General features: G+C 41.0%; 2 protein-coding genes across 6 annotated transcripts in view; both read left to right on the top strand.

Annotated features, from left to right (window-relative positions):
• The window catches only part of SPATA13 (spermatogenesis associated 13), a 176,094-nt gene extending 166,347 nt beyond the window's left edge, over positions 1-9,747 (top strand). For all 5 annotated transcript variants that reach the window (XM_080376359.1, XM_080376361.1, XM_080376360.1 and 2 more), the window contains 4 exons: positions 420-549; positions 1,134-1,506; positions 5,352-5,426; positions 6,687-9,747. In XM_080376359.1, coding sequence (XP_080232485.1) covers positions 420-549; positions 1,134-1,506; positions 5,352-5,426; positions 6,687-6,868 — 760 coding nt within the window. In that variant the 3' untranslated portion in view covers positions 6,869-9,747. The remainder of the gene's footprint in view (positions 1-419; positions 550-1,133; positions 1,507-5,351; positions 5,427-6,686) is intronic.
• Positions 9,748-9,896: 149 nt separating this feature from the next.
• LOC308059285 (uncharacterized protein) lies at positions 9,897-24,751 on the top strand. Its single transcript, XM_080376368.1, has 3 exons — positions 9,897-17,697; positions 20,423-20,485; positions 22,161-24,751. The coding sequence occupies exons 1-3, from the start codon at positions 17,532-17,534 to the stop codon at positions 22,964-22,966; spliced, it is 1,035 nt and encodes a 344-aa protein (XP_080232494.1). The 5' UTR covers positions 9,897-17,531; the 3' UTR covers positions 22,967-24,751.
• The last annotated feature ends 84 nt before the right edge of the window (positions 24,752-24,835 follow it).

The raw sequence follows: 24,835 nt of genomic DNA, 5'->3' as shown, positions 1-24,835 counted from the left end.
AGAAAATACAGGTGTTAAATATGATTAAAGGAATGCCCTTGGCAATAAAATCCCACTAAAATCTTGCTTAAAAACAAATTCTTTTGGTGAAATGTAGGTATCACTGAGGTCAGTGGGAGTTCTACTGTTGTTTTCAGTAGGGACAGTATGGCAATTCATTAATCTACCTCCTCTGCCTCCTTCCACCACCAGTTTAATAATTCTCTCCTGAACAAAGCCTAGCAGTATAGCAGCACTGAATTGTACAGACCACTATGGGAGGTTCAGGATAGCTGAGAATCAGGTTTCTCTTATTTAAGTACCCAGAGTAGAGGGATAAATGGGTAACGTGGGCTAATACTACAAGCACTGTGTCACAGTTTGTGATTGCATCATCTTCATTGCATAAGTGATCTTTGAAACGTGCCTACATTTTACAGTGATTATAACAACATAAAAGCTGCATATGAGGCTATGAAGAATGTAGCGTGCCTGATTAACGAGCGAAAACGAAGACTAGAAAGCATAGACAAGATTGCACGTTGGCAAGTCTCTATTGTAGACTGGGAGGTAAGTGTCAGCCTGTCCCTCCCCCGAGCAAAGGTACTGTTTACAGCACTCCATGTCCTCTACAGGGTATGTCTTTCTGTGTAGCTGATTGTTTACGGTGACTACTTTTCAGCTGGTCATTGCTCAGTTCAAAGTCCAGTTACTTCATTTGCAGTGATTCTGTTACTGATTACCTTGTTTATAAATCAGGAAGAACAGCATGTATTAGCATGGATGCTTGTCTTTGAGGTGACACTGGATTGAGATGACAAAACGGATTTTTTTAAAATGCTAGACCTATTGAATCTCCTTGGGATTTTTTGTAGTTCTGTCAGAGCTTGAACCTGCTTCACTGACTTTAATGAGTTTCTTCCTGATTTATGCAGAAATAAAGTAAAGCAGAACCACATTCATTGAGTTTGCCTGTATGAGATTATCTATATTCTATGACATTTTCAAATCTAATAATAAAAGTACAAGAAAAAAAATGCGCTTAAGACTTGGTTATAAAATGGGACTGGTTAGACACACAGTAAGTTCTTAAAATTATTATTTACTTACAACTCGTGTGTGTATATATATGTATATATTTTTTTTTTCCTCAGGGACCAGATGTGTTAGCCAGAAGCTCAGAACTGATCCACTCAGGAGAACTGACCAAAATATCAAAACAAGGCAAAAGCCAGCAAAGGACTTTCTTCCTTTTTGACCATCAGCTTGTGTTCTGTAAGAAGGACTTACTGAGAAGGGACATCTTGTATTATAAGGATCGTATTGACATGGATGAGATGGAAATTGTGGACACTGAAGATGGCAGAGACAAAGACTTTAACTTTAATGTCAAGAATGCTTTTAAGATAATAAACAGAGCAACAGAAGAGGTTCATTTGTTCTGTGCAAAAAAGCAGGAGGATAAAAAGAGATGGATGGAGGCATGCGAAAATGAAAGGAGAAGAGTTCAGGAAGACAAGGAAATGGGTGAGTGGAAGATTTCCTCTCTAAAAGGCAGTAGAAACAAAGGGGAGTATTCTTGCTTTTACACTTCATTATGCTTTATGCGAATGTGCACTCTGCCTTTTGGGACTGGTGTCTCTTGCTAACCCAACATGACCTTTAGCTGTGTAAGTGAAGCCTATTCAGGTGTTTGCCCTGTCATTGTGGGTCAAAGGGCCAGGACACTTAGCTATGACATCCGTGTCACAGCATAACTCGTGATTCTGTTGCATTACAGAGCAGAATGAGATAGGAGATATGATAAGATGCGATTTACAAAGAGCATTCAATAATAAAAATCCATCCAAAATCCTAGCACTTTTGTATGAATCATCGACTCCAAACATCTGTTATCATAAAGCCAAGCAGCAATAATTGTAGATTTTTACTGTCCATGTCATATAATGGCACCCTCCTGTGTCCAGGAGACCTGTGCAGTAGTATGGTAGCATTAGTTACAGACCCAACAGTGTCATCACTGGGCAGTTTACAGAGAAATGAAGCCTAATCTTGGGTGAGCAGGGGAAAAGGTAGCAAATCCTAGGATCAGTTTTAGACCTGCAGCCTATGGGCACTCCAAGGAGAGTGTTATCTATGTGAGTCTATATTTAGGATTGTTATTTAAATTTTCTTTTTCGCATAGTTTCATGCTTCCTTTATGATCAGTGACAAAAGCTCCAGCAAAATTTCACTGGAAAAACATACACAAAGACAATGGCAACACTAATAAGAAAAATAAAACTCTTTAATATTCCTAAAGAAGTAATGAAAATGTTGGTACGTCTGTGTGTGTTGACTGCATGGGAACTTCTCCTTTTTATAACACTCTCTAGGCTTAGGCTTTGGATGAAAGCCAGTTAAAACTGGAAGTGCAGTGAAATGGATGATTTAAATCCAATTATTAAAATTTAAACAAGATGCCAAATCTCATATTCCATATTCACTTAAAACACATGTTCAGAAGAATAGGAAGACAGGAATAACCCTTAGATTACTAACGTAAGCCTTTTGATCTTAGTGACTTTCTCTTGTTTAATAGTGCTGTAAAAGTAACAAAAGTAAGGTCTTCTCTGTATGTTTTGTAGATATCCATAAGCTGAAGAAAATACTTTCAAGTTTTCCAATTCATACTCTAAAAGCAGTTAAAACTCTTACACATTGCACCAACTGTTGCAATTATCCCCAGTTGTTTCAAGTAAACAACGAAGTAGCCACAGCTAAACTTTGCAAACTTTTCAAAACCTACTCTTCTCCTCTGCTGAACATCACGGTGTGACATTATGATCCTGTTGGGTACAGCACTGATGGTTTTCACGAGTTGCACTGTATAGAGCTTGTTCAGTCACCTTGTTCTCATGGGGATGGGTGATGGCTGCCTTTCCTAATTCACCTAAACAGAACTCTAAAAAGAAGTTGATATTGCAACAGGGTGAAGGTCATTAGAAGGTAATAAAGCAGTGCAGAGGATCAGATGATGAGCGCCCAAACAATCCCTCTTACAACAAAGTTACAGGAAGCCTCCACTCCAGTATACAACAAGAACAGTAGTACAGTCATATGGAAGGACAGTATGGAATCAGTCACAGCTGCTGCACTTCTGTGAGCTGGACCGAGCAAAAGAAGATAAAATGTGAACAGTTTCCATTCCCATCCTTTCTGTGGAGCATTCTTGAGCTCTTCAAATCTGTATCTACACTTCCTCCTACAGCGGTCACTTTATGGAGCACCAGGAGAGCATGCTGAGAGGACTAAATGCTGTATATCAGGACGCTTCAGAGGCCTTGCACTAGTGCTTGCCCTGGGCAGCAGCAGGCCTGTCTCAGGCAGGTAGTGGAGTGTTACCATTCCTTCTAAGTGACACTGCTGCAGAAATCTCCAAGCATGAAGAAACTGCAAAGTTGTAGTACCTATAGCCCTAAATTTCATTATTTATTCTGCTGGGACCTCATGAAAATGAACATACAATATTCAAAAGGGTAACAATTCAACAGTGGTGGCAGTGGCAGTGATAACGATGAGATTTGTCATAACAGCACTCTTATTTAGGGCTAGATCACTAATTCCCATGGTGCTGAGTGCAGGGATTGCAAGGGATGGTCCATCGTGTTTGCTGCTCTTCAGGCACCGAGCAATATAGTGAAGAAAATTCAGTAAAATGAGAAATGGCTTTTTTGATAATGGCACATAGGCACATGCAGTCTTTTCTGCCCGTGTAACATCCAGTCTTCTGGAAACTTGCTTTTCGAATGTTGCAACTCGTTATTCTGATGTACCTGTTTTGGGACAGGTTATCATGAACCAGAGGAAAGATAGCTGAGTTGTAATAGCTAACGTCCATCTGGTCTTGCAAGTCACAGCGGCCTGTTTTTTTTCTCCATTACCCAGAAGACTTCTTTTCTAAAATTTCATTTTTTTTTGGCATAATTGAACATTTCCCTTAGCCAAAACCAGTGGAAAGGCGCCAGTATTCTCAACCTCAGGTTTAAATTTATCTTGTTGATTTTGTAAGCTATCTTGCTGGACTTCACACAAAGCCTCTAATCTAACCACTCAGAGCACAAATACATACTTTTCCAATTCAGAACTGCAGATGGCATTTTACTTCTATTTTCAAAGACACTTTGGTGCGAATCACTGTCTTCCAAACCATATCTAGCTTTTCTTAGCTTTTATGAATATATGGGAAGAAGAGGCCACAGCCAGAAAATCCTTCTCCAAACCACTAATAGTAACCCTAAGAAAGTGGTCTGATGTCTGTTGATGAAATTACTTTCATTTTTTTTAAGATCTTTTTCCTTGTTCTATAAAGGAAAAAAACCCTGCAGAATAAAATAAGCTTCTGCTACCCCAAAATTATGGTTAGCTGCTGTTAATGGGCTGATTTGTAATAACTTTTTCGTAAGCTCAGGCTAAAAATGTAAAGGGAATTTTAAAAGTATGGAGGAGTGCAGCAAGATGCAAACCGAAACCAAACCAGATACTCCATTCTGACTTGGAGTTGCAACTTCTGTGCTCTTTATGTGCGTATGAGTGAAATGAGTGACAGCATGTGCACCCTGTCTCCTTGTGCAAACTTAACATGTAATTGCCTTGTACACAGGGAGAGGAAACTGAGTGCCTGTGCATGACTGGTGCCACCTTTCGTAGCAGATGTCTGACATCTCTCTGTGCTCAGCACAGATAATGCATCTATATTACAAGATAGTAAATAGCATAGGATTGAACACATATTACAGTATTATGTAAGTCATACAAGTATGCAGACAAGTACATGAGAAACTGGAGTGAGGGATCCAGCCCCAGTGCAATGCAGCCCACAACCACATCGCAGCCTGCTTCGGTGTCTGACAGATTATGTGATACTGTCTCCTCTGGGTGGAGGGAAAGATAACCAAATTTGTAATGCTGCTATACCAGTGACTTCAATTTCTTAGCTCAGATGGAGTGAAAAAAGAAGCAGATTCTGCATTTGTGATCTATTACTTGGTGGCTTGTAGCTTTCAGAAGTGTTAATTTACACTTTTTTTTAATCTCTTGCTATCTGGACTTATAAAAAGAACTTTTTGTGTGGTTAGTTCCCCAGTGATCGCCATTTGCAGGAGCTGGAAACCAGCTTTTCCCAGTAATCTAGAAGCAAGTTAATGTTCCTATTGTTATCCCAGTGAAAAACTATCTTTACATTTATATTACAAAGTAAAACATCCTTTGGGTATATTACTATTACATTTACTAAAAATGGTTTGAAATATAGTTTACTTATTTAATTTAATGTGATCATGTATTAGATACAGTATTTTTATACCAGTGCCTTGATTCACACTTTGACACAGGAATGGAAATCTCAGAAAACCAGAAGAAACAAGCCATGCAGAATGCCCGTAAGTCAAGGCATGGAAAAATTAAAGGTAGGTGTTCGGAATTGCTTTACATTCTTAGTGTGTTCCCATGTTCTTTATGTTAGGAAATAGCTCACACTGACTAAGGTTGAGTTCTTCAGTCTTAAAAAAATTTCATGGTTTACATGGAGTTCAAATAATTTCCATGAACCTGGATTTTAGTGTCAGATTCCAATGCCTTTGTAAACTGTCTACTAAATCAGCTCCCCAGTCTCCTTCAGACAGGCAAGTCCAGTATTCTCTTTATTAGAGAAGAAACTCAAGAGGTAAGGCAAGCGCTTTATTTAAGGATGTAAGAAAGTGTGTGCAGAGATTAAATTAGAAATGAGGGTTATTGATCCCTTTCTTTGCTTTTACTCAAGCAATTCTTCTTTAGCAATTCTGTGCTTTATGTAAAATGTCCTAAAGTTCTTTTTGCAAGAGACGTGTTGCTGTATTTATGATACCATACTCAAAATGGCTTCCTTCTGTCCTAGACTAGAAAGAGGAATGGACTAGACATGTGTTTCTTTGGAAACAGCTTTTTAATTCATTTTCTTTCTCAGAAAATGGGCTGTGATTTTGTCCTTTTCCATCTTAGAGTCAAATTTGGATAAATCTCTAGTGTGTTGAGAGAATAAATTGAGAAAGTGGGACCAGATTAAGTCTGAATTTAGGAGTGGAGGAGCTGATGTTAAGTAGTCCTCTGCTCTCTGGGATTAATATTATTAAAGCATTTTCTCCTTATCAACCACTAGGTACCTATAAAACCTATCCTAATTTTCAGGGGAGTGGATGGAAATTGTGGTCAGAAGACTGTTCAGAATGCACAAAGGTCAAAGTCTGAGAACATTAGCTTGGGAAAAACATTTCCAAATTGAAGAAATAACATTTTTGTTGGTAGCAATATTTTATACAGCCTTATTCTGAGAGTTGACTAAAACATGAGTACCTACTGTATTAAGTCATTCCTTTGAAATACTGGAATTTACTTGTGCAAACAATGTAGCCTGGCTATGTGAAACTGCTGCTTATTTTTGGTAATTCTGTAATGTCATTTTTACTGGTGGTATTCTCTTCTTAAGCCAAATCAATGTTCAATGCAGCAATTAAAAAATCTAACATCAGAAAAGGTAACCTTTAGTAGTGTTTCCATGCAAGATCATGGCAAAATCCATACTGGCTTTATTGACCATTGAATTTGTCCCATGGTCCTGTGCTTAAATTATCCCAGTGTTGGTTGCTCTTCTAGCTGACTCACAATGCTTTTTTAAACTGCTCCTTTTGCAGGTGTAAGCTATAACGGCTGTCCTGTGCCTCCTCCACACCAAAGCCTGCATCCTATTCATCAGCGACACATCACTGTGCCTACTAGCATCCCGCAGCAGCAGGTCTTTGCCCTGGCGGAACCCAAGCGGAAGCCATCCCTCTTCTGGCATACCTTCAACAAACTCACCCCCTTTAAAAAGTGAGAGGCCAAGGACCTGGGAAGGACATTGGCATGGAGGGAGACTTACGCTAGAGAAGGTCCTTGGAGACACGGTTAAGCTTATTTGAGCTCAGTGAATCTCCAGTTGTGGAGGGGAAACCTTGGGCTCCCTTGAGCCAGAAATACCATCTTCGTCTAGAAGAAAAACAAAGTTCCTCAAGACTGCTCCGAAGGCAGCATGGCCAAGTGTCAGCATAGCTGATGAAGAGCAGTCTCCCTTCTGACAAAGACAACTTGCTGTTATTCTGAAGCAGCAGCATTTGATCTCTGTTTCTTAAGTTATGTTGAAGCAGTGATGGAATCATGCAGGTCATTGTAACATTTCATTTTTCTTAACCTTATATTGATGGCCAAATTTAGGATAGGGAGGAATTTTTCCTTAGAGTTATATTGGCAAGTAATCTTAGGAGAGTTTTCTCTCTTTCGGAGCACTGAGCAGAGACCACCTGCCAAAATCAGGTGCAGACATCCCATGTGACTACCAGCTGTTGCAGAATTTAGTGGACCCTAATCCTTCCTGACTTTTTCTATTAAATTGCCAAATGGCAGGAGAATGTCCCACAAGGCCTTACCATATTCCAGATTGGAACAGGGAAATTTTATTCTGTCATATAGAAGCACGAACAGAGTGTGAAATGGACTATAAAGATATGTGCATTTATTGCACACAAGTGGAAACGAGAGGAGCCCAGGGCCTCTCTGATTAATTTCAGTCACAGCAATATACTTGCATGCATGTGTGCTCTTCAGTGTAGAGCTTTTATATCACTTTTTGCGTAATTCTTTGCCTGGGAGATGCTTCTTTATATTTCCAATATGCTTATTTCTCTGTGTAAAAAGTATTTTTTTTATTTTCTAATGGAGATAATGTGAATGTACAAAGTCAGAGTTGAGACACCTGCTGACTTCTGGCTGTGTTACATAGTTCTCACACTTTGTATTCATATAGCTTGACTTAGAAAATGAATGAATGGTAAATACATTGAAGTGGTCTGGACCCATGCTTCTAATACACAGTTAATGGGTTTTGAGCAATTATTTCTTCACAAAGAAAGAGAAATCCTTACTGGAAGGGACAGAGGAATTGTGTGGACAAGAGATGGATTTTTGTCTTGGAGTAATCAGCCTGTTGGACGAGGAAGAACCTGACTCGATTAAGCTCAGCTCTGGCCAGCATATGCAATACATTATTTGCATTGCTATGATTTGCCTATGGTATGGAGTTGATTTGGGAGACTAACTTTTTAAAAGTCACCGGGAAGAAACAGGATCTTGGTATTTGCAGCACTGATCGTTTCTGCTTGATAGCTCTCATTAAAGATGACAAGACTGCTGGTAATACAGAAGGAAAGAAAGACTCCATATGTTTCAGAAGTGATTTGCTATGAATGTCTTTACAGTGCTTTGTCCTCTGCTGCTGATTAGGGGCATTATCTGATGATAAGGATAGAGCCAAGGGTATTCTTTGACAATGGACACAATCAGCTTTGTCATGAATCTGTAATATATGAACAAACAAGGGGCTAGAGGCCAGGCATCTTAACAACAATCTAAAAAAGCCTTATTTTAAACATGTATTTGTTCCTACTACTATTGTTACCTCTTTATTTTTATTTATCATCAGTGTTGTGAAGCCCACTAGTCGCTAGATTTTGTGATTTGGTAAATTTGTGGCAACTTCTGCAAAGCCCAGGTTTGTGGGTTTGATTTTAAATGACATCTTTTGAAAACTGTAAATTTCAGATGCCTTGTATATATAGCTCAGCAATAATGCAAAGTCTGGTGATGCTCAGCCAAATTGTTCACTGCATAGTGCTTTCCCATAGCGATGGAAGATACCATGAAACAGTTAAGAACTGAAGATACGCACTGACATTTTTCAATGATCCAGCTTAAAGAAAATGCATGGGAAAATTAGTGAAAAAAAGCCGGCTGGTAATATTTTTCTTTTGATGTTTAAACCAAGCCATTTCTGTTCAGATTTTTTAAAAAGATAATTCTAAATGCTCAATTTAAACACAAGGAGCAGACTTCCAAACGCAGACACGGATGTGTGCCCTTCCCCTTAAATGAATAACCCTTTTGTGTTTCTTACATACCCGTTTTTGTGGGTACTTGCCATGTTCAGGCCTGCAAACCAAAGTGATGTATGTACTGTGGAAGCGGAGATGATATTTTTCATAATCACATTTTGAAAGAATTGATCTAGATGCAAAAAAAAATGTCTGACGTTGGATTGCAATGCTCATCTAGAAACGTTCCCAGCTGGACCTGAAGACACTATGAGATCCACACTTACTTACCTATGTGTCTTTGCTAAAACCTACTTCCAGGGCTTGGTTGTGTGGAGTGCTGGAAAAAAAAGGTTTTGAGTTTTATCTTTTGACATGTCAGTGCCTGTGAAGGCTTTTCCCAGGTAGTAGTGCTGGTGCCTTAGCCCTAAAAATGAACAAAAATGTTTGTGAATGCGTTTGGATGTGGCAGTTTTTTTCTCAAGAAGTGGATTTCAGAGGGATAAAAAGCAAATGTTTCATGGTGCAGATTACTCAGGATGATTTTTCATATAGTACCCTACATATAGACATGGTTGTTTTACAGTATTCTCTGTGTCTTTCTTTGCAATCTGACTTTGCAACAGATCAAAATAAAATATAACAAGGCAGGCCAAATTTAGACTACACCATAATCTTTTAAACAAATGATAGTTAAATGAAAACACACAATTGCATTATCCAACAATTAAGACAAATATTTGCTTGGGTTCAGCCTGACTTTAGTCTGTGGGAAAAAGAATTGCAACTAAAATGTAAAAGTTGGTGTTCTAGCAACTCTGGCCCTGATTCTCTTTCTGATGACAAAAGTTGCATATGATCAGGAAGGTGTGACAGCAACATCTGTTCTTTCTCTCTTGCTTTTTCTCTCACTTTAAGTTACTATAAAAAGTTCTAGGGCAACTACTAAGCATATTTGTGCCTCGTTTAGATAAAGCACAGCCAGAGCCTTCCCAATGGCCTGCTGAGCAGAAAACCTCAGACTTCATGCATGAGATACAGTAAAACATAATTGTCCTCAAGTGTGTTCCCACTGAGTTAGGAAAATGCCAAACCATAATTGCATCTATCTCAGAGCATTTGATGTATAAAATAATAAGATTGTTTTACAAGTGGCTCTTGCCATGCTAAATTTCACATTGAGTTTTAGTGGTCAGTGTAATAACGGAGTTCAAAGACAGATGACTCAAATGTTCCACATTTTAGTTGTCTTTTGAAAATAATTATAACAGAGTTTTGGAGCCAAAGGTCTTTAGCCATAACTAACACGGTATCTTTCTTTGACTGCCTTTCTGCTTTTTTTTCTGTATGTGTGGCATTTGGATGTATTAGATGCCTTCTGAATGATCTCTAATTTAAAACTATTTGTTGTAAATACTAGAGATGACTTGCATATATGTTTTATTTTGACAAGTGTTTTGTAACATTTTATCTTACATTGCTTTGTGCATCTTATCATCTGTGTGCTGTTACCCATGTTGTAAATGAAGTGTCCTGGCTACAGAGCAGATGAATTGGCTGTTGACGACTGAAGTCCAGTGTACAGGACTGCAGTAGCTTGATGTGTATTTGTTCTGAAGTAATTGCATTACAAGGTTTATTTACTCTTGTTGGAACATTGTTGGTCAAATGAATCTATTTTCTGGAAAGAAGTACAAACTTACATTCCTGTTATTTTATCCTTATTGTACATGTTTGAATTAAATAATGTACAAAGCTGAAGTTCCTCAGCTGTGTCTTATAAAACTTCATTGTGCAGTTTTAAAATTGTTGTTGTTTTTTTTTTGTTGTCTACAAAATATCCTTTGTGATGGAAAAATATATCAACTGTCATATTTATTTTATTATTTTAAAGCAAAAAATATCACATCGTCCTCTCTTGGTTTTTCAGTAACAGCTACAGTACTTCCCAGCACACGTTCATTTTAACAACTACTAAACCTGATTCTAGGATTGAAGTCTTCACTGTTCCGACAAACCCCATCCTTGTTACTGTCCTAGCTGCATGCATCTGTGATACCTTGTCCTGGCAGACAGCTCCCACAGTTCCCCTTGGAAGTAAATGCAAGTGCAGATTCTATATTTTTAAAGCTCTTGCTAACAGAGGATGGTGACTTAAGTACTGGAGTTTAGGTAAGGAGAATTAAATACTATTTTCTTTGGAACAAAAGCAAAACCTTTTGAAAGGGTTCACCCAAAAGCGTTGTTCTGTAGGTGTGTGTGAACAGGCTTACGTGCCTGCTTGTTAGAGCAATGGGCAATGCTGCTGGAGATTCATTCATCTTAGTGCTCTGATTCAGGGAAGTGTTTCATTTTGCATTATTCCAGCAGAGCAAGGGACCACATCTGGAAGGCGTGCCTGTGTCCTTCCTGCTCAAGGTGATGGTAAAAATTGTTTCACTGAGATACATTCACTTTAACAAAATAACGAATTTAACAAAATTAGCTGAAATCTTTTGGTTAAAAATGCTTTGGCAAGTTTAAAAGCTGGCAGAATAGTTGGGTTTGCCATTTCTTTCCCTCTCCTTACAGTTTCCAAGCTCTTACCTCTCTTTCTTGGTTCACCTCAAAGCTGAGAGCTGCGGCTGCAGCAGGATGTATGCTGAATGCTCCGGCAGCAGTGAAAGGCACAGTGAGCACTTGGTGAGGTGGATCAGATGACCAAAGCACATACCTTGAGCAAACACCGGAGCAGGATGTGATCAACAGGCTTTATAAGGAGCCTGCAATTCATCTGGCCATGGTGAGCTCATTTGTGCGTTTTATTTCATGCTTTGGCAGTCAGGCTAAATCCTGTAGATCATTGTGCACCATCGGCTTTTAAGTTCTTTGAGAGCCTGATCTGTCAGGTGGAGATTTAAGTTTGCACAGAAATGGCGCTGCTTGTCTTGTTTGTTTGTTTGTTTGGTTTTGGGTTTCGGTTTTGTTCTTTTTTTTTTTGCTTGTTTGGGTTTTGTTTGTTTATTTGTTTTTAAGGATTTGGGCCTTTTTATGTTACAGTACCAAAAGAGAAGTGAAAAAGTCAGCAGTGGAAAACTGCACATCATGTACCCTGTAAGGAAAGCACAGAAATATTTACTGTGCTTCTGAGTATTTTTCTAAATCCAGTTGCTCTAACTAGCTAGAGAACATGCAATTGTGAGAATATGTCAAAACTGTTATAAACTGTCAACACACTATGGCTTTTCTTAATCTTAGATCTGTGTTAGGTTTAGTTCACTGCAGTCAGAACTGACTTCTCGTTGTTCGGATGAGTATCTAGCACTGAGAACTCGCATACTGCCACTGTAGATTAGGTATTTAGGCTCTGGCTTCAAAAAATTATGCGTGTGAGTGTGTATATGTATGTGTTTGTATACATACATATTTACACATGCCCCCACACCCCCTTTATAGGTTCCATATGGCATCCCAGATAATGTCTCCGCTGGCACCTAAAGCAGGTTGTGCCTGACAAGTGATCCACACCCATCACACCCTCCCTCTGTTTATGCTACATCTTATATTTCTGTTGTGCATCTTGGTGGGGTGGGGAATGGGATGGGAATGGTTGGAAAGGAATGGGATGGAAAGGAATGGGATAGGATGGTATTGAAGAGCACAAGACCTGGAAAAGGTTTTACCTGAATCATTTTATTGTAAGCCTTCTGGATGGGCCAGCAGCAATGATGGACAAACCACTCCACAGGCAAAAAAAGGCTGGAAGGTGTCTGCATCCCTGGAGCAGCGTCAGCAAAGCTCAGAAGGACAAATCTGAGAGGGCAGAGGTTAGCAGAGGAAGGAGCACCGCTGCCCTTCAAGGGCTCGGTTTCACTCAGGAGAGACACACAAGATGATGTAGGATTTATTGACTGTTTCTTCCAGTGAATTTTGGAAATCTGAAAATGCTTCAGGGGGAAGGAAGAGCTCCAGATGCTTCTGAGGGACTTTGCTGGCAGAACCAGGTACAGGCCAAATACTTCCTTGTTTCTGGCATATAGGAAATAAGACAGAAGGCCCGATACATACACTGAAGTGAACTGTCGGTAGGCATACTCACTCGGTACAGTTAATCTTGGCCTCTGCCTATGAGCGTGGCCCTGACTTTGGAGGTACTGACTCATGAAGTACTGAAGAAGAATCTAGAAGGTGCTTTGCTAATAGGGTTGGGTGTATCTTCTTTTATTAACCATCCCTCTGGTGGTCGTTACCGCCATATTCAGCTCCTAACAAAGGTCATTTGCGCAGCAATCAATCTAAAAACCCTCTGCACCTCCTGCCATTCAGACGCAATATTTTTTAAGAGCAAATGATGAGCTTTTGCTACTGTGTCATTATTTCCAAGCCATTATTCTGTGATGCGACAAGGCACAGTAGAAAGTGGCTGACGGAAATGTTTGTCTTTAAGACCGTTCTTACAGCAGTTTTCTTGGTTCTCTGCTAAAAAAGCATCCATCTGGACTAACTGCCCATCAGGGTAGAGTAACTAATGAATTATGTCATCCTCAGGACTGGGATAGACAGACAGTTACTGTTGTCATTGTAGAATTTTGGGTCAGTGTAAGGACCCTTGTGCCCCGGGAGGCCCTGCCAGTGGTCTGTCCCCAGGAGCCCCCACCGCCCCCGGTGCTGTCCCCCCAGAGCCACCGGCTGTCCCAGCACCCTGCAGCCAGGAAGGTTCATCAATAAATCCAGGTTTTTCTGCATGGCAGGACAGATCACTGAGGGCACAGCAGTAAGCTAACAGGGTGAGCTAGCTTTTTTAATGACTCAAACTTTTGAAGTGTGAGAGGAAGCCAAGGCTAAGCAACCTTAGAAAAATTCAGATGGTGCCTAACGGGTGAAGAGAAAAGGAATTTGTCTCGCAGCACTCGTATCTTCTTCTCAATTAGCACAGCAGTGAGGCTAATTTGGCTACAGAAGTTCATTCAAGTAGAGCAGCTAATTGCTGCACACTGTCCTTCTTTTTTCTTAGAGCACGGTAAATGCAATGTCCCAGATACAAACCAGAGCACCATAACGCTTGCAATATTTTCTTATTACCACAGGGTGGTGGTGAAGACCTTAGTGAAAACTTCACTGCTCAGCCGTGCTGAGGACACCGTATTTTACACACAGGCCATGCCTGTCATCTCTCTGCAGCCTGGGAACACCCTCAGACAGTTTTCAGTCACTTGCACCAACAGGGTGAATTAAGGCCACTTCCTATAACACATTAACTCCTGTGACTATTGGTTTTATCCTTCACCGTTCATGATCAGCATTTAAGGAGATGATGATATGCTCAGTTGCTTTATTTTCACTAGTTTCAACAGTCCTGGTTTGAAAAAGACAACTATAATTAAGTATCAAGTTATGGCTTCTTCAAATTTAGTTACCAATAATATGTAATTTAGTAGCACAATAGCTTTGACTGATGCTTGAGTGGCTAGATGGGGAGCTTGCTAATTACACATGAAAAGCTCTCTTTGGCATTCAGTTTATTTACTTTAATTTGACCTCATTACTTCTTTTCCATAATTACCTAATAATTGTAATGCCACGTTAACAGCATTGTTATTTTTAATTTCTGTAGTCTTTTTGTCCCTAATGCCGTTGTAAATTGCTTCATACAGAAACTAACTTTATTACATGTTTTTCCAGCACAGTAATGGTATGAGACATGCCTTCCAGCCTACAAACCAACCAGGCTGTCAACGGGTAACATTTGTGTAATGTATTTGTATAATGGAGGAAAATCAAAGATTTATTAATGCATTTTAACAATTTTCTTTCATGTAACAGCGATAAAATCCAAAGTACAGAGCGCTTCAGCTTAATATTGGAATAAATAGGAAGATTCCAGTTTAAACCTCTGTTTTAATTATTTAACAGCTCTCAAAACTAAATCACTGACCTTTGAGAATTTAGTGACCAAACAAGTGCTTGTCCTCAAAGCACGTATTTGAAGCGTGAATTCCTTTACATGCAACTTTTATACCCTGGTTACAGATGCCCAAGAACACTGCAAGTATGAAGTGAATGAGGTAAGACCAAAGATCCTATATATCTGATAATGGTGGTGATGATGATGATGATGATATTGATGTTGTCAGCTGATGGAAAGGAGTGCATGTGTGGGGACCAACTCTCTATTCTTTAGGCAAGAAACACTCCCTTAGACAACTGGGAATGGGGTTTTGTGCCAGTGGACAAGGGCTATCAGACTTCTCCATGGGATGCACCATATCCTAACAGCATCACACAGAGCACTTCTTCCTTTTGCACTTCTCTGGAGTCCTTTGACTAAGGCAGCAAATGTTTATATAGCTCAGAAGTAGCAAACGTTTAATCTGTTTTCATCTTTCTTTAGTGCCAAACAGCAGCAGCAGACAAAGCAGGATTTTGCTGGTGGGTGATCAAACATCTCCCTGTAGATCATTGGCAAAGGCACCATACATCACATATCCAATAACTGTGGCAAAATGGGGAACTTTTCTGAAGAGAGGATTAAAAGATTAAGGAATGTGTCCCAAAATCAAGGTCTTCCTCTATAAATCAAGTTAAAAAAATATTTAGATCTAATATTGCTAACAGGGTGTAATTATTGAAAACATACTAGTGTCTCTACATGGTATTTGGATGCATTCTTTCCTAAGACTGAGAAATGGTAGTGAAGAAATTAAACAGAAGACATTATCTTTTCAGTTGATGATAGTTAATATTTCAATTTAGTATTCAGATCTCAGTATTAAGTTCTTATTAATGAAAGAACCAATTCAAAAGCCGATTATGTAAAATCTATTCATTCTATCACTTTTGCCTGTATAAGTACTTAACCTATACAGCCCAAGCTTCTATGCATTACGTATTTATGAATATTAATTCCAAAAAAAATGAGCATTAATTTTGTTGCTATTTGATTTTTGTTCCTAAGTCTAATCTCTTCCCATTAATTGCTCTTACACTCACTTAAACCAGTTGTGTCTAGAATTAAGTATTAACGTATTTCAGTGGGCCTATATTAAAAGACGTTATATAGGAGGGACACTAATGAAAGGAGAAATGTAAGCTGGACTTTAAGTAAGTTACATGAAGGGGTAGAACCAGACTAAAGGTTTGTTTTTGCCAAAAACCTCTCTTACTTGATCCCTCACATCTTTGCCCTCACTCTGTTCCAGCTCTGACTCCCTCTGAGGTCATTCAATTTATTAACCCAGTAGATGACTAACTCCAATTAAAAAAAAAAAAAAAAAAGAGAGAGAGAGAAAAAGATCATTGCTCTGTGCTGAATTAGGGGCTGAATTGCCCTAGTTCACCTCCTGCGGCACCACAGTCAGCTCCTGGGAGATGAGAGGCACAACTATGTAATCACAAGTAGGTGCAGGGGGAAATGTGGATGGAGAAGTGGGCATTAAGACCTCTGCTTCTTCTTGGTTATGAACTGTTTGACTAGCCCAGTTATATTATTTTTCCCTTAAGAAGCTGTTAGGTACTGGGTTATTAATGGCCAACACTGACTAAAGATTGGAGATCAGAGAGAAGGGTTTTCTTACAGACTCTAAATACATAACGTCCCATTTGGCTGGAAGGCTTTGAAATGGGAAAGAGGAAGATGGAAGATGTAGATGGGCTTCTGCATAGCTCTGAAAAGCAGAAAAGGGCATGAAATAGCTTCATTTTGGGCACAGTTCTGGCTAGAGGAGTTTACAAAGAGAGTTCTGAACAAGGAGAATGCCTGTATGTTATGTAAGCAAAACAGCAGCTCAGAGAAACAGGACATTGTATGAATCCTTGTGTATGAACATGGGATCACTAGTCCTGCCTGAATCACCCCTCACCAAGGACTGAAATTTTGACTATTGATTTAGGCTCAGGACAGCAACATTATTATTAGCATGATTCCCTGTAGACTTGCCAGGTGTTTCACAGGTTTGGTTGGAGTAAGACTGGTCACTGGAAGTTCTTCAGCGTATAGCTGCTGCATCTGTATATTCTTTGCTGGGGGGGAAGAAAAAAAAGATCACTTTTGCCCAAGTTGCCTTTTAATGTGGGTTAAGTTCAGGCAAATCTATGAAATATGGGCTTTGTCAATGCACTCGTGGTTTAAATAGAACAGTGTGAAACTCTATGGGATGCACTGAGCTGTTGTTTTCTTGTTTGCTGGATAGATCCTGAGGATATCAAGGGCAGCTCTAAACCTCCCCAGAGCTTTTGTGACTTTCACCTGCTCACCATCTACCTGCATCAAAATTCCCCTTTGCAGAGTCACTTATTTCCACCAGTCATACTGCATAAGAAAATATGAATCAGAACCTGATGCTCCAAATCACAGGGAATTAAGGAGTATTTTAAATTGTGTAAAGCTGAGTTAATGTTTCAAATATATAATGACACTGTCTGGTATTTCCATTAAATTATTACTTGAAATAGCACTCTGTAGTCTCCAGGACTGTACTTGATGCTATAGAGAGACCTATAAATAAAACAAAACAAAACAATAGACATGGTGAAAACCCATTTCCTTTTTTTTTTTTGTCCCTCCACCACCCTCCATCCCCTTCTAAGGTAGACTTAGATAGATGTACTTTTGCTTTCTTAAATCTTTCAGCCGAAATCATATAACCTATGTAAAGAATGAAAAGCTGGATTATACTGCTGGCTATTGTGGTCAGCACGACAGAAACACAAAACCAGGACGTCTGTACCCAAGGGTATCCTGGCATCCCCGGCAATCCTGGGCACAATGGCATACCTGGTCGTGATGGACGTGATGGTCCAAAAGGCGACAAGGGAGATACAGGTACTATGTTCAGAATAAATGATTTCATGTAGCAAGTGCAATGCCATTCATTCCCAAAGTTGTCTGTAGTCGCTCTGCATTAATGGGACTATTCTGCCTAGCCTTCAGAAAACATTTTGGATGTTTGTCATTTACTTGTTTGAAAACGGAAATATAAAGACGTAATAATGAAAGCAAGATAGCTAATACTATGGAGAGGTTAGGTCCGTGGGATAAAACCAAAAGAACAAAGACTTTACCTTCTATTTTGGAAGTATTTTCATGTTTATTTGAAAATTTTAAAGCCTGTAAACCTACTCCTACATCTTTAAGATAGCAACTATATTTCTGTAAAAAGCTTCAAGCCCAGTAGAATATAAACAAACCATACCTTGTTCAGTGCAATAAGAAGTGTGCAGCGGTAAGATTTCTTTCTTACCTAAATTTAACATTCATAGGACTTGCTTCTGAGCGTGCCTACTTGCTGTAACTCTAGAGCCGCTAGAGGAAGTTCAGGAATGGAGACTGTTGAAAAACAGTGTAGGATTTGTGTCTCCTCTAACCGGCTACGATAGAGATACGGTGTGATACTGAAGACAGACGTGATCTGCTCAGCATCCTAAAGCTAGTAATTCCCACAGTACTTTAAGCCTCAGCTGCCTTTTGCATCCATGCTGGAATAGCAAGGCCAGGGTTGCACAAGGTAATAAATCTGTGGGCATGTGGAAATATAACACTTCAGCTGAAGTGTCAATCCCAGAATGCAAGGCACAGGACAAGTGTATATTTGCCACTTCAAATTTGTTCACAAAATCTGGGGGGCAAACTCTTCCCCAACAGGCTTTATCTTAGGTCAGCTATTGTGTGGCATCGTGCAGGTAGTGTTATGGCTTAATGCATAAACCCGTCACAAACAACGTTATTGTGGGCCTGGCTAACTCAGCTGCACAAATCAACCTGGATCAAACTTGTACTTACCAGAGAAATCCTCCTACCAAGTGCTGATGTTAAGGATTGTGAATCACAGCTCTTTTCAGCGGAGTATATAATCTAGTACATAAACCAAACTTGACATCAACAGTCTAAGATAAATTAACTTAAAATGTGCTGAAGTGTTTTATTATGTCTTTCAAGCCAGTGGAAAAGTCTGCCTTTAACAGACTGGGTTGCTAAGCTAATGAATCACTACTCCACCAGAAAAGTATATGTGTCTGCAGACCGTGTAGGCTGCTGAATCGGTGTTGAAGATGTAGTTTGATGTGTGGTTCTTTGATGGCTGTGCTGGCATAGGCGGGATCCTCTACCAGATATTTCTCCTACCACTTGACTCTCCTCTCTTACACACCACACTGTTTGTGTGGCTACACAGTAAATTAGATCAGCTGAAACATAACCAGCACTTTTAATTTGGGCACTGAAGATTTATTCACTGCTTACGGCCTGCCCTGGGCCACTGAAAGACAGGTCTACCCACCTAGGTATTTACCTCAACGATTCTAAAGAGTTACTTCAAACTCCTTTCCTTGTGAGATGATTTAGAGCTCTCTGCCAAGCAACCACTTACATGCTCCTGCTTTCAGTGCCCTAACCTGGCTAAAACAAAAATCTTTTAAAATCTAGAAACAAACAAAAAAATATCCATTAGCTTCTTATTAGGCACATACAACTAGCTGCTGCCTTTTTCTTTATGCAGGGGTCCAGGAAAGTCTGAAAAGTGGAAAATCTAGAGCTTACTTTATTTTCATTAATCTTATAAATGTCCTCACTTTTCTCCATTGAGTTATCACGATATCACTCATTTCCAATAAAGTCCCCAACCTGTTTTCCTAAATCAAGCTATTATGATGACTATACTGACTATTCTTTGAGCAAATTGGGATGACTGTACCATTCCTTAGAGACTATGCTTATACTGTATGTACATACACCTTTGCAGTTAAATACATGAGACTTAGTTTTTTTCCTTACCAAGCCAATGAAAATTCAGCAGATGCTGGACTGTGCCCATTGTGCAGAAAACTGCTAAAGAACTCTTCTCCAGTCCATATGGCTGGAGACCTACTCTTGGAATATGGTTACATCCAAACTACCAACTTTTTCCTTCTGTTCTGTTGTGTTCTGGTTGCAGATCCAGGTATTTGATCACACACCTCCTGGTCACCTGTGATGTTACTACAAAAATGACTTATAGAATTGTTCTCTTTAGAGCAGTGGAAAGTCCATGCCATGATAGGTACGGGGATCAAGAGTGTGAATGCCTTCCTTAGACCTACAGGCAATATTATTCCACTGTAATGTTTCATTACGATTGCCCAAACTTCTTCAGATGTCTCTTCTTGAGAGAGTTTACCATTGTTTCGCCGGTAGGCTTCCTGTCCCTGCAAAGCTTCTTACTGAATGTGGCTTCCTCACTCCTTTTCCTGCTGGTGTATCTTCCATGGATGGAGGCAACAACAGGACAGGAATTTTTACACTGGTGGTCCTGGCCAGGGTATAGCTCTTCTACATATCTCAATAACACACCACTTCATGCCAAGGATTCCCTCTGTCTCAAAAAAGCACCATCCTCAAGCAGAGTTTCTGTGCTCTCTGTCAATTTATCCATAAGAGAAAAGTACCAGCAGTGGCACCCACTAGAAGTCAGTGTTTAGCCAGGCTTGAAAAGGAATGATTAGAGAAGAATTCACCCCAAGTTTTCTGGTAACTTAATTGTTTAATGAAAATCTGCTTTTCTGTTCTGTACTAGGTGAAGCAGGACTTCCTGGCAGTCCAGGAAAAGATGGTGCAAATGGAGAAAAAGGCGAACGAGGTCAGAGAAGATGTGTTTCTATTTAATATTTGTCGGTCAACTGCTGTCCTTGTGTTTGTGAGCACTAGATGTGCTATGTACCTTCTAGCTGCAGCGAAAATACCACAAAGGTTAAAACACCTTCTCCCAGAAGTAGTAGAGGCTGTACAAATATGTGGACAATACAAGAGGAATTTGCCACCTCCAATTATCCCGCTGCCTCTGATGCCCTACAGCTTGTTCACTCAGCTTGTTATCCTACCTTTCCAATCTCTGATCCTTTTGTCAGTTGCTGAGGAAGACAGCGCATCTGCAGCTACCTTAAGAAAGTGAGGCTCTTGTAGCTTAGGCGGGAGACTTCTAAAAGAAATTGTAGAAGACACAAATTATACACCTAAAAATACAGTAGATCGTGTATACTTCACCTGTTTAGCCAACATGCATATGCAGCATGTCTCCTGTGTCAGACAGATGTACACGTGCAGAGTGACATGCATACACGCAGGGAGTCAGCCATCAGTGGGTCAAGTGGCATCACATCATTCTGCAGAAATTCAGTAACTCTGAGATGCTGGACTTGTGTATCCTTAGAGTAACTGTACACAGACAATGTATATATCCAAAAGCATGGAAGCCTGCCAAAGAGTGTCCAGGCTGTCCAAAATCCTGAAGCTGACCCTGAGAAATAACACACAGTATATGCATTGCATGGGAGTAACTACAAGCTGTTCTACTCCCCTCAGAATTTTCTCCAGCCTATTAGAAACAACCCCAGTCCTGGAAGGAGCATGAGATATGAGACCACAAATATTGTTTAAAATTACTAGAAGTACCTCTTTTTCCTGTACCCTTGTCCTGATGGACCTGTGCTACTTTTCCTAGACGTTCATCATACAATCTCACCTAGTTTCAGTTCACTGCTGCTGTTAAATATTCTCAATTGTAAATTGAGAACAGTAAACTGTAAATACACCATTATTCCTAACATCAGAAGCCAGAGGCTCTTATGCAGAAATTATCATCAGCTCTTTTTCTGATTAATAGCGTATACGATCATTATGATGCCTTTTGCCTAACAACTGCTAACATGCCCTTCACATCGTGAGACCTTCACCATCAAACCCTTTTGCAGCAATCAGAGGATGTTCAAATGATTTGGGCTTCAGCCCAAGAGTGGATGAAGGACAAATGGAGCATGTGGTAGCAAATAACAGGACAAAAAGCATTTAGTTGCACTGCAGTAGCAATCTAGGTAACCCAAGCAAAGTTATGTCACGCAGAAATTATACAGACACATGGCAAGCAAGTTCTAGGTACTGTCCAAACAGAGCCTTCCTCTGATTAAATTGTGAACCATCTCCCTTGTTCTGTATACCAAAGATTGGAAACAAGTGTCTGGACAGATGCTGCTTGTGCCTGAGATGTTGTAAGCTGTGAGTGCTACTGTCAGCCTGTAGACAAATCATACCTTCCTTTCTTTGAGCTTATTCTTGCTGCTTTCAGACAGAGCACCAGCTTTTTAACACAATAGCAGGTTCTTCAGATGTTATGCTTATCCTGCACTTAAATGTATGATAAATTGTATGTACAGTGGTGACACACCTACACGTATGTGTTCCTGCTGAAACTCATGTTGTGCCCCACTAATCCAGTAGATCACAAGAAAGTGTCTTTGTTTTTTCTCTCTTTTGTTTAGGAGCCAATGGGACTGTTGAAGAGAAGGGGAACAAAGGAGATAAAGGAGAAAGAGGACGACCTGGGAAACTGGGACCAAAAGGAATTATAGGGTCAGTGGGCTATAAAGGTCAGAAGGGAGAGCTGGGACTGCAAGGACAAAAGGGGTTAAAAGGAGACATTGGGCCCATTGGCCCAAAAGGGACAAAGGGTGAAATCGGCCATCCTGGAAAAGTTGGTTTCCCAGGGCCAATCGGCCCAACTGGTAATCCAGGTCCTAAAGGTAATACTGGAGATCTGGGGCCACAGGGTAATCCAGGAGTTCGGGGCGAAAGAGGCTTGAAAGGAGACAGAGGAGATAAGGGGAACGTGGGTGCTCCAGGAGTCCTGCCAAGGAGTGCTTTCAGTGTTGGCCTTACGATTGCCACCAAATTTCCCCCTCCGAATCGCCCAATCAAGTTTGACAAGGTGCTGTATAATAGTCTAAACGACTACAACCTAGTTACTGGTAAATTCATCTGCAAATACCCCGGTGTTTACTATTTCACCTACCACATCACTGTCTACTCAAGGAATGTGCGAGTAGCTCTAGTTAAAAATGGCATCAAGATGTTGCACACAATGGACAGGTACCAGGGTGGAGAGGACCAGGCCTCAGGAGCCACCATCCTTGAGCTACAGGGGGGAGATGAGGTGTGGCTGCAGGCTCACCAAGGAGAGACTTTCAACGGGCTGTTTGCAGATGCTGATGATGATACCACCTTCTCTGGGTTCCTCCTATTCAGCACCTCCGACCCACTGGAGCTGCTGCCATCACCTGCCCCGTAACTCCACATTATTGTGAATGGTGTACATCTGTGTCCTTCAGCCCTCCCTAATAAAGTTGTTATCTGCTGGCTAATTTCTCCTGGCTTCAACAGAAAACAGTGAGCATCCAGGGAGGTCTGCCGAGGGCTGAAGGGGAGCTGTAGGACTGCAGGGCAGGGTAGGACCAGCTAGGCATCTCCCTAAAAGCTGAGTACTTTTTTTTTCACTGAAGTCATCACAGCAGGAAGGTGTAGGATCACACTACTTGTATCTGTAGGAAACCAGGCCTTGTTCTGCACACAGCGGCTCGTTGCACAGCTTGGTGTGCTGAAGTTCTCATAACCAGCTGCTGAAACAGAGCTCGGGGCTTCAGACTCATATGCAGAAGAGTTTGAAATAAATGCCTTCTTGTCCTAGTCACAAGGTGCTGGGTATTTACTTACTAAACTCACATAATCTGCTGTTGTCTGCTTTCTTTTTAGAATCCAAAACAAAATAAAAATCCCAATGTGCACAAACTGTTTTTATGGCTGTAGTTGCAGGACCGTTGTTTTCAGGAATGGCTTCTGCACAAGAGAGGACAAGTCTTCTGAATCTACAGCGCTGGGCTTGCCACGTTACTGGTTTGGTGACTTACTGTAGTTACACAGGGGTGCACTGACCAGTTCTGAAGGACAAATGTTTTAAAAGAAAGTGGTTCCAGGTTCTGGAGTTGTGAAATGTGCATCCCTATTATAATGTATAAACATTGGGCAGCAGCTTACATCTTTCTAGGTGATGTGTAAATGGACTTAAAATTTAGTTGGTGGTTTTTTTTTTTGGTTTTTTTTTTGTTTTGTTTTTTTTTTTTTTTTTATCCAACCATTTCAAAATAGTTTTTAGTCTTAGAATTAGTGTAGTTTGATACCTCCGCAGGGGCTGCTTGCTCTGTGGCACGAGTTTCGTTGCAGCTGGGTGGATCTGACAGTTTTAAATATGGTTCTTGGCTCTCCGTGTGGCCGAAAGGTCTGATGCAGAGCGGGGTGGTGTGAGGGGAGGAAGCTCCTTCTGGTGTGGGCAGATACTCGGTGAGGGTGCACAAATACAGCACGATGCTGCTCTACTGCAGAATTAGGTGGTGCTAAACAAATTCTCCCAAATGAACCATAAACCTTAATCGACACTGAAGCAGACATGCTGGAGAACTGGCCAAGAGATATTTCATGTGCCATAAAACTAACGTCTGTGAATTTTCTCAGAATTTTTTTATTTTTTTCCCCTTTTCACCTAAAACTGGAAAATATAACAAAAGACGCTGGTAAGTCTCACTCCCTCCCCATAGAGAGTAAAGCGGAGATGCTGATGGACAGGGGCCAGCATCCTGAAATGCAGCAGGAGCGGGAGGCTGGATCCCGGGGCCCGGCTTCTCACCCGCCCTCAGGCTGCAGGGGATCCCCACAGCCGTCGAATCCGACGCACGGATCACAGCCCAGCACCAACAGGCGAGGGGGGCTTCTCGAGGGAGCTGAATTACAGCTGGGGACACGCTAGAGCAGTAAGGCAGCGGGAAGGGCTACGTGAGTTTTAAAGGAAGAGATTTTCCCGCCTCTAAGCCACAGGCCGTGAGTTTGCGTCATAGAAGCACCTGGGCCAAAAAGCGCTTTGCACCCGTCCTCGGGCTAACTGGGAAGCACATGTGGGGAATGCCGGCCGGCACTGGGCCCCCCCCTCACCGCCAGGGCGCCCCCGCTGCCCCCCCGCCCGCTCCGCCCCTTCCCCGCAGCGCCGGGCCGGGCCGCAGCCCCTTGCAGCGGGCGGGAGGCGGCGCGGGAGGCGGGCGGGCGGCCGGGAGTCCCGCCTCCCTCCGCGCTGTGACGGCCGGCGCTGCGGCTCTTCCCCTTCCCCCTCCTC

Source organism: Falco punctatus, assembly GCF_963210335.1.
Source record: "Falco punctatus genome assembly, chromosome: 2".
NCBI lineage: Eukaryota > Metazoa > Chordata > Aves > Falconiformes > Falconidae > Falco > Falco punctatus.
The sequence above is the reverse complement of the archived record's forward strand: the minus strand, read 5'-3'. Positions and strand labels throughout refer to the sequence as shown.